Genomic DNA, 9926 nt, shown 5'->3' on the forward strand with positions numbered 1-9926 from the left:
GAACAATGCAAAACTACAATCCATTGTTGCTCGATGAGCTTAATTGGAGTAGTGAGTGGATGATTGATGAATCAGAGGATGAATTAATTCATCTTGAGAATGATCTCACTTTGAGAGATGTTGATAGAGCACTTGGGGCATCTTCATCATATCAAGGCCACAATAGACCAAGGAGGGCTCCAGCATCTACCAGTGGAATCAATCTTTGCTATACCCGGCGTGGTAGGAGGGTTGAGCTTGAGGATTCTTCAGATGAAGAAGTGGATGAGACGAGTGAAGAGGATATTCGTGACGATGAAAACATTGAGGATGATTATGGCATAGCTCCAAATGATGCAAGCCAACAACAGAATGCAAATGAAGAAGAAGATTTTAATTTAATTACTGATTTGGATTGAAAGTCTTTGAATCTTTGAACTTTGAAGTATTTTGAGTCTTTAAACTTTAAAGTTTTTTGAGTCCTTGAACTTTTAAGTATTTGACTTTCATTGTTTACTAAATTTTTAGCATTTTAGTTTATTTTATGTTTTTTCTTCATTGAAGTTTAAAGTTTTTTAGAATGATTAAGAATCCTCAGGTTAGTCACTTCTCATCCATTTAATTTGGCGTCTCAATTTTTACTTTCGATGTGTTTTAATTCTAAATTATTAATTACTTCTTTGACAGGAGTAGAAATATAGTGGATGACCTTAGGGCTTAGGCACTCATTATGGCATCATAGAGGTAAGTATAATAAATACTTGAATATTTTGTCTTCTTTTCTTTATATTTATAATTTTGTTTCATAATTATGTATTTATATTATATGTTAATATGTTATGATTGATGATTGATGATTGATTATTGATGAAGATGAACTTAGTTTATTCACTTTATTGATTTGTTTTCTTGATGAATATCTTACATTGGTATGAATATGAACCTTTAATATTTATTTAACATATGAGTAATAGGATTCAACTAGGATTTGAGCCAAATAGACAGGTTTTATAAAAAAAAAATTACACAAGAATGCTTTAGTCGATAAGGCGACACTTTATGCCCGCCTTATCGCTAAGGCGCTCCAAAAGACCCTCAAACGCCTCCGTCACCTTACCGCCTTAAAAACCATGGATTCAAAACATAGTTGTAGGATGCAATTAATCGTTGGTGTGATGCCGAGGTCAGCTGATGGGATGTCAGTCTAGTTTGTTTCAGGTAATATGCATGGCTCATATCCATGTACCATTTAATCATTCTTCCAATCTATCCACCATTGATCAATACAGTAATTTCTGAGTTATCTTTCAAGTTAATACTATTTTTATTTCTGTTTTGCATCACAACTCAGGTTATTACTATGATATTAATTTTGAGTAGTCTCCTACTGTTCTTTCTTAATATGTTATATGTTTGCATCAATATGCTGTTCTGAGATCAGTCCACACTTTGATATTGATTTTCAGTTCTAGAAAGTTTTATTTCAACTAGGATTCTTATATAGCTCTAAATCTGACCATTGGATTAGTTCAACCCCATATTTTGTTCTCCTATTAGAAAATGATATCCCATTAAATTCTGGAGTGTATCTAATCTGATTCCTGTTTATTTCTCTTTTTCAATTCTGGTCAATATCTAATCACTGTGATTCTGGTTTTCAACTGAGTTTCTGCACTCTATATTGGGTTTGTGTTAAATTATTTCTATCATTTAAAAAAAAAAAAAAAAGAACCCTAAGTTTCTGCACTTAATCTCTTAGGCTTCTAGAAACCCATCAAGGGAGTCAAGAGTCAAGACCATCACCTATTTATGATGTCTCCATAGCTAAAAACAAAGTTGTCCGATTTCTTGATCCTAACAATCCAATTTGAGTAAACTAGGAGTTCCAGAAAACAGACCATGAATTAGATCATAGAATCATTCAAATCATTTCTGCTCTAGCAACATTCTTTGTGGCAAGGGGAAAATCAATGTCCTGCTCTGGCATGTTCAAGCTTTATCACATCTACAGATGAACTGTTACATGCCGCCCTTGCGTTCTACTGCAACTACTATCATACAAAGTCCTAGTAACCAACGAGCAGGTAGTGGGAATGTGACTGAGTACCGATCATCCAGCAGCACAACTACGTTGCAAGAATCAGAAAAGTGTACGTCTTTAATCTTGCATGCTCTAAACATATCAACTTAACCAACTAACCAAGTCACAAAAAAAGAAACAGAAGGACTGAAAAGGGAGAACAATAAAAGGGACTTGCAGGCTGCAGCTTTACTAAATCATAGAGAAGCATGAATTGAAAATATGTCAAGGAATAAACAAAGTGCACAACCCACAGATTTTCAGAAGTTTGCCAACAAGACATTATGTTGTGAGCTCTTCTCTCAGACCTGGTCTAAAAACAAAATAATTGGGATGACTCACCATTTAAGATTTGCCAACTGCAAGAAGCCTTCTTTAAGTAGAAAAATAAAACGGCCAGGTGTTGCAACAAGAACATCTAAACCTTGCTGAAGATATTCCAGTTGAGTTCTCTGTGAGAAACCACCAGTTGTAACAATGGACCGGAAAGGGACACCGACTTTAGACATGGATCTACAAATTTGCAACACCTGCAAATACCACAAATGAATAACAGGCAGAAAAGCTTTTACTATTCATCACATGCACGAAAACTAGATTAACGTATCCATCCACTTGTATGAACTATACATTATATAATTTTTTGATGGAAGAGTTTGCCAAAATTAAAAAAGATAAATTGTTGCAATTAAAAAAGAAAACAAAGTGAGGGAGGGCACAATAGTGGACTGACCTGAGAAGCCAATTCAGAGGTTGGTACCAGTACCACAACTCGTGGACTCCTTGGTGAGGATTTACTAAGACCTTGAAGTTCTTCCTGCCTAAGACACTGTACCACCGGTGCAAGATATGCTAATGTCTTTCCGGACCCACTTTGGTCAGCTATAATGCAACTCATCCTCTTAATGACAGGAACAAATGACATTGCCTATATTAAAGTCAAGAGGTGATGGCCAGTTAGACTCACGCTCCACAGCAAAAGAACAAATTGGCCTAATAAAGAAGAGAAGTGCAAGTAAAAGCTTATATATAACCAAGACAACATCATATGAATCATTTGTACCGTTCCCACAGAGTCATGATTGATTCACGTCAAATCCGAGGTAAGGATGTAGCTAAATATGTGAAGGGTTTGTACCGTTTCCAGAGTCATGATTGATTCAAGTAAAATCAGAGGCAAAGATGTACCTGAATATGTGAAGGGCGAAAGATGTTTAGACCCCTAAGAGATTCAATCATATAGTCACTGCAACCCATCTCTCGGAAAGACTCTCTGCTGAAAAAACCACCATCAACCGACATTTTGTGGTGCTTCCTCGAAAGGTTCGTTGAGCCAACCGGAAGTTTTGTGGTTGGCTCACCTTTATTCCATCCTCTCAAGGAAGCAGCAGCAGCTCGTGGAACTGAATTATACGGTTTGGCCCCTCCAAAGTCAAGCCTATGAGGTTGTGAGAGTGTCCTTCGATCTCGCAAAACTTGTTCAGGAACTACACTGGAACAGTTAGTGTTCATAATTTCATCGGTGCCTCGACCTGTATTTTTTATATCCCGTGGTGGGCAAGCTCTTGAATATCTACCTCCCCCCCGCGCACGAAAACCCGGATTTGTTCTTGTTGGGACTAATTCATACTCCAAATCTGAATATGACGCATCAGAAACATTCAGAGGAGAACCTTCCGGGCCTAATTTATCAGTAGCGTCTTGCGCGTTTCCTTGCTTACTCCTAGAAGATTTCCTAATCATTAGTCTCACTCGTTGGGCTTTTAGTCTACCAAAACTCCCAGTTGAACCCCCGACACATGCGGTGGATTCTTCGCCACTCCCAGACTCTGCAGTACGATAGGAGGAAGTTGAGAGCATAGGAGCTAGGTTATCAAGAAGAAATTCCGAACGGGAAACAGATGAAGTGAATACTTTGTCTCGCGACTCACCTGTTCCATTGCTATCAGTCTTGTTTTCCTGCGTATAGGATCCGGAGAGCGTTATGGGCTTCCAGGAGAGAACTTCTTTGGAAGGAATTGGGGAGTCTTCGCCAATGCCTCCCCAGACAATGAACTTCTCCCCGGTCTCATCGTCAACTAGTTGATAAGCTCCTGGGGTTTGCATAGCCTTTCGAGTGTATCCAGCCCTAATGCAAACTCTCTGTTTTGTACATGTCGGATTCCTCCGATGACGACTGGAATCGTAGCAACGGCAACCACTGTCACTACCACGTCCAATGGATATCGAGCAAAAGAAGTTGTGGCAAAGACCATGGGGGGTTTGGGAGGGGTTTCCTCTGAAGTTAAGTGGAGTTCCGATGCCATTGGCAAGCATGGCTATAGAGTAACAGAATCGTTCTTTCTTTTCTCTGTCTTTTTCTTGACACTCTCGCTTAAATAGACTATCGACCAGTGCAGTAGCGACGTACCGAAGTAGGCAGTAATGCGGAAGTGGGCAAAGGGAACGGAACGGGAGACAGACGCGAGCGGCGAGGAACAGTTCAGACTTAATAACAGAGTTATTCGGTCACTAGCAGCTCCTACGAGAAGGATAAGATGCTTCTTCTTCTTCTTCGACTTCAGAATCCCGAATTTCCGATCGCGGGAGGATCCTTATCAGGAACCAGGATATTTCTTCGGAAAATTACGTAAATATACATCGGAATCTCCCTTTCCAATTAGCACAGTTTAGGTCCTACCGAATAGAGAAAAAAAAAAATAAGGTGGCACATTAGGTTCAGTAAAACTCCTTTTTTTTTCTTTTTTCTTTTTCTTTTTTTTTTTGGGAAAGGGACAGTAAAACTGGCCTTAAGGCTGGAGAAGAGGAGGGACCAAAAAAAAATACAAAAATTGTACTTTCTTCTTGATTTAAAAATTTCTCTTTATGCTTAAGCATACGCTGATATTCAGTTTCTGAATTTCAAATTTGTAGTTTTCTTTTGCTTTAAAAATAAAAAAATTATTATCCAAAACACAATAAAATATGAGAAAATACAAAAGCTTTTCTTTTCTTCTCTTATCTTCTCTTCTCTTCTAATGGTAATCAAACATACATACTTCTTCTCCTCTAATGGTAATCAGGCATACATACTATTTTTATTTTTGCACCATTTCATTTCTTTTCTTTTCTTTTCTTTTCTTCTCTTCTCTTCTCTTATCTTTTCTTTTCTAGATTCTTTGTTCTTTTATTTTCTTCTCTTGACTACCAAACATAGCCTAAGGGTATTGAAGTTGTGGTTTCTATTAAATAGTACCAAAGATGGTTTGATTCGATCCACACTCCACATAATCCATTATCCAAGGTTAAAATCAAATAATTAAAATCAAATCATTTATCAAACGATTTCATAAAGGGGAATTAAAACTAAAATATTTATTTAAAAAAAATCCCAAATGGTTTCATAGAAAATGCCCCATCAAAAAACCTAATTAAAAAAAAAAACCATAAAATACCCTTTTCCTAACTATTAAAAAAATCATAAAGTACCCTTTTTTAATATAAAACTACTTTTATATAAATGACATAAAATTTTTATTTAATATAAACATATTTCATATATATATATATATATATTGTTTTTTTAAACAACAATAACAGCATTCAAAATCTTATTCCAACTTAATAAGGTCGGCTATATGAAGATTCCAAATAAGGACGAGCGCAATAATCCATGCAAAAAGATTGATGAGTTATGATTAATTATAATAAGTTTCATTTGTCAACCTAACGCACCACTATAGATTGGCCACAAGCTTACAATGACAGACTTATAATAAGGTATCGACTGTATATCCAACATACCATATAGATCCGTCAAACCAAAGCGTCCTAGATGCATTACGTCCACCACCAAAACAATCCATCTCAAACGTATACATACTAGAAATCATAATCAAACGAGCTTTTAACCTTTTGTTCTACACAAGATTTCTATTATCATTGAATCTGTCTTTGGAGACCTACGTTATCTTGTAATAGATGTGCTGCCCCCAGCCAAACTCCACACTTGACAATGTTCTTCATTGGATTGGCCCACCAATGTAGGCAGTGTGTCCAAAAGGGACAGAACCCCGCCTCCAATTCACAAAGTAAAATAGCATTAAAAAAGAACATAAACAATTTCATCAATGTGGATGAGACCATGATGATGTCAAAGATTCAAGAGGGTGTTATTTATTTTTAATATATAAATCAAAACTTAATTGATTTAAATGATTAGAACAAAATTGAATTGTTTATTAAACGGTTTTATTTTTAAACTAAAATGAACCATTTATTAAATGGTTTCGCAATTCTAATGTACATGACTCGGTTCAATTTTAATAAACAATTTCATTTGATTTTGAAACCAATAAACCGACCTATGGTAGATACAACATAAGAATACAAAACTAACGTTCCATCTTCCATGTCCACCTTCCTATCTATCATCATCTTGTTAGGAAATTTGATTCTTGACTTTGAAGGCATCAACTCTAGTCTTTACGATCCAAAACATGATAGGACAACTCCTTCAATCCCCACAACCACCCCAACCCCCCCCCCCCAAAAAAAAAAAAAAAAAAAACCTTCTCACTTTCCCACCTTGCCCTCATTGGCAACCAAATAGAGCCTCAAAAGAAATTGAGGGTGAAGGGTGAGGTGCAGGAGGGGAGGCAAAAGTAAGTAAAAACAAGGTTTTGAAGTTTTGCTTGTAAAAGAGGACTTCCAACAAATATTGTGCAACAAAATTTGCACTAGTTCCATGGTTTCTATGGGTCATATTTGGTCTAATCTTTGGATTCCTTCTCTATAAATTAGAGTACTCGAATGGGTTCAAGTTAACCAATCTCTTTATTGTCTTTGAGCGACTCTTGGAACAACTAGAATCTACCTCTCTTGGAGTCTTTATTTCCTCAAAAATATTGACAGTCATGATATTCGAATTAGATTTCCACAATCTGGACTTGAGGATTCTTTTTGGCCTTTTTCTAGAAATGGTGCATTGACTAAGAAAATTGAGATTTATATCTTCATGAAATAATTTTTTGTGGTAATGCACATCCGAGTCAATTTCCATGGATTTTTTTTTTTTTTTTTTGGAAGATTAGTTTATAACCAAAATTTAAAATCTTCCATTGGAAATGTATTGATAATGAATTATTGCCTAAGGACCGTCTTAATCGTTTTTCTAAGAATCTATGTTATATTTGTAAATATAATAATGGATCTCTTTGGCATTTATTTTTCAGGAGTTCAAAAACTAAAGACTTGGTGAGCGCGTCCTTTAGGATTGAATATTGAACATTTGATGGTTAATTCCTTTCAAGAATTAATCAGTGATTTATTAAAAAATAAAGAGTTTTTAAAATTTGACCTCAAAAGGTTTTTAATATTGGGTTCTATAGCTATGCTTTTCTTTTGGCATGATTGAAATTTGGTGTTCTTCCTTCTTAGTTAATAAAAATCTGTTTCCACATAAATAAGATAAAATAAAGAAATTTAGTGTTCTTCAATCAAAAAAAAAATCTAAATGCCATTCATTTAGGCTCTCCTTGGTTTGATTTCTATTTGTATTTATATGACTTATTTCTATTTTTACAAGTGTTTGGTATAATTTATAACACCTATTTATATTTATAATAAATTATAATAAATCACAAATCATAAATTACTCTCAAGCTATTTGTGATTTGTGGCAACAAATCATTTATGTTGATTTTTGTTACTTTATATGAGCACGTGTGCTAAACTACTAAAAATCAATAGTAAATAGATAACTCCAGTATGTTTTATACTTTTCCAATAAAAAAACCTTAAATCCTATCATCTCTCTCGCTCGAAGCTCAAAGCTGAAGGTGAAAACTAAAACCTATTTTCTCATTATATAATTTATTTTATAAATAGTAACCAAACGAATACTATTTGTGGTCCAGAATTTATTATCACAAATCATTTCTGAAAAAATAGTTAATAAATACAAATAAAAATCATACCAAAGAGAGCCTTAATGCATATAATTTACATATATATTTTTTTTTTGGGTAAAGTAATATTCATGTTTTGGCTGCTTATGATATATGTCACTATTAGCTAGATCCTCTAAATTAACACTCACAAACTGAACAATGAATAGTCTTCAACTTTTTAACTTATTTCTGTTCAACCCCCCTCCCCACTCCAAAAAAAAAAAAAAAAAAAACATTTGGTTTCAATGAATAAACAAAGTTCAAAAATTTCATCGAAAAAATAGCAAAGTATCTCCAAACTCTATGTCTAGAAAATGTCTTAACAAATATAGTATTGTTGTTGGATATGTAGGAACTTTGGATACTTTACAGTTAAAATGTTGAAACTAAATTCAACCATTTATCTTCCCTTGTTACGGGATACCACTTGTATGTATTCATGTATTCCCTCGATGGAAGGTCCACGCACTCTTTTGGTGATTCTTAAATTTTCAAATTATTTAATCCATTAGATAATTAAAAAAAAAATCATTCGAACAAAATTTACTAAGAGCAAGGACTTTAACAAACCGAGGCATCAGATGTCCAAAGCATAATGAAAATAGGCCAAAGAGTCAGCAATGTTGTTTATCTCCCTTTTGGAACATATGATACAATCCTCAAAATAAGAAGTTAAATTTAGATTATCATGGTAAATTGTAGAAAATTTCAATTGTTGGCAACCCATTAGATAAGGGATTGGAAGAGCACCAGTTTCAGGTACTGCTAGTCTGCTAGTCATTGTATTTCAGCATCCTCTTTGATAATAGATTTAAATCTGCCCATAGTCTGGCTAATGGGCCTCGTTATTAAATTCTCCAAATTATTCACGAATAATTCTGTCGAACAGAATTTTACGAATAATTATGTCAGAATTCAAATCAAATAAAAAGTTCTCGAATTTTATAGACTTTTTTAAAATTCATGAATAATTCAGCCGAACCGAATTTTATCCAATTATAACCTAATTTTATCCCATGTGAAAAAAAAAAAAAAAAAACCTTTATCTTGAATAAGTGAGTAAACCTTTAGAAAACAATGTGGTTATTATGCATTTATTATCCTAATGTTACTTTTCTTCGTTTTTTTAATAGAAACCAACAAAGCTTATCTTTCCTGAGGTAATCTCTCACACCTCTACAAAAAAAAAAATCTCTCACCATGACTAAGCATGGTGGGTGACGTGGGTCTAGCTGAATTTGTGCTCAGTCCCCCCCTCTCAGTCTCTTTTTCTCTGATTAAATTATTTGAGTAATAGAAAATAAGTTTAGAAACAAAAAAAATGAGCCAAAATATAATATTTTTATCTTTAAAATTTAAAATTTTACTTTTTATATTATTTTTATGTTATGTACATATGATAATTGATAGATAATATGAAACAAGTATTGTACATATTAAAAATAACATCCGAATTTTTTGTCCGCTTTTTATTTTTGTAAACAAATAATTCCCGAATCTGAATCCAAATCCGAACTTGAATTTTATTATCTTCACTTTTTTGACAGATATTTTGACCGCATCATTGAATTAATGGAACGCATTAATCTGAATAATTCTCGAATCCGAATTTAATAACTATGCTAATGGGGAGAGCTGCATCGTAATTCACCGTGTCAGTCTTTGAAGAGGGAGGAGGGAGGGGGGAGGGGGAGGGGGAGGGGGGCAGGGGGCGGGAGTGCATTTTCGATGAACATGCTGGCTGGTGGCGGCTGATGGAACATTTGTCGTCACAGTGGTTGGACAATTTGTCTAGAAAAATTCCTGGTGAGCAAATTTGGACGCTTGGATCACCTCACCAGGGGACCAGAACTACGCTTGAATACAAAGTAGCTCCTCTCTCCAAAGCTACCAACATATAAAAGAGTTTAGCCAAAGGGATTGCTGGCTAACAAGTT

At 34.7% G+C, this 9926-nt stretch overlaps 1 protein-coding gene across 4 annotated transcripts in view; it reads right to left on the reverse strand.

The window, feature by feature from the left end:
- LOC122058323 (DEAD-box ATP-dependent RNA helicase 50) overlaps positions 1-4726 on the reverse strand; it is a 60600-nt gene extending 55874 nt beyond the window's left edge. The window contains exons 1-4 of one of the 4 annotated variants that reach the window (XM_042620953.1): positions 3991-4719; positions 3248-3888; positions 2793-2987; positions 2402-2589 (exon numbers count right to left, since the gene is read on the reverse strand). In XM_042620953.1, coding sequence (XP_042476887.1) covers positions 2402-2589; positions 2793-2987; positions 3248-3888; positions 3991-4375 — 1409 coding nt within the window. In that variant the 5' untranslated portion in view covers positions 4376-4719. Of the gene's footprint in view, positions 1-2401; positions 2590-2792; positions 2988-3247 lie in introns of all 4 variants that reach the window. The other 3 variants (XM_042620952.1, XM_042620951.1, XM_042620954.1) reach the window with 3 other exon arrangements.
- Between the last annotated feature and the right edge of the window lie 5200 nt (positions 4727-9926).

Source organism: Macadamia integrifolia, chromosome 12 (assembly GCF_013358625.1).
Source record: "Macadamia integrifolia cultivar HAES 741 chromosome 12, SCU_Mint_v3, whole genome shotgun sequence".
Taxonomy (NCBI): domain Eukaryota; kingdom Viridiplantae; phylum Streptophyta; class Magnoliopsida; order Proteales; family Proteaceae; genus Macadamia; species Macadamia integrifolia.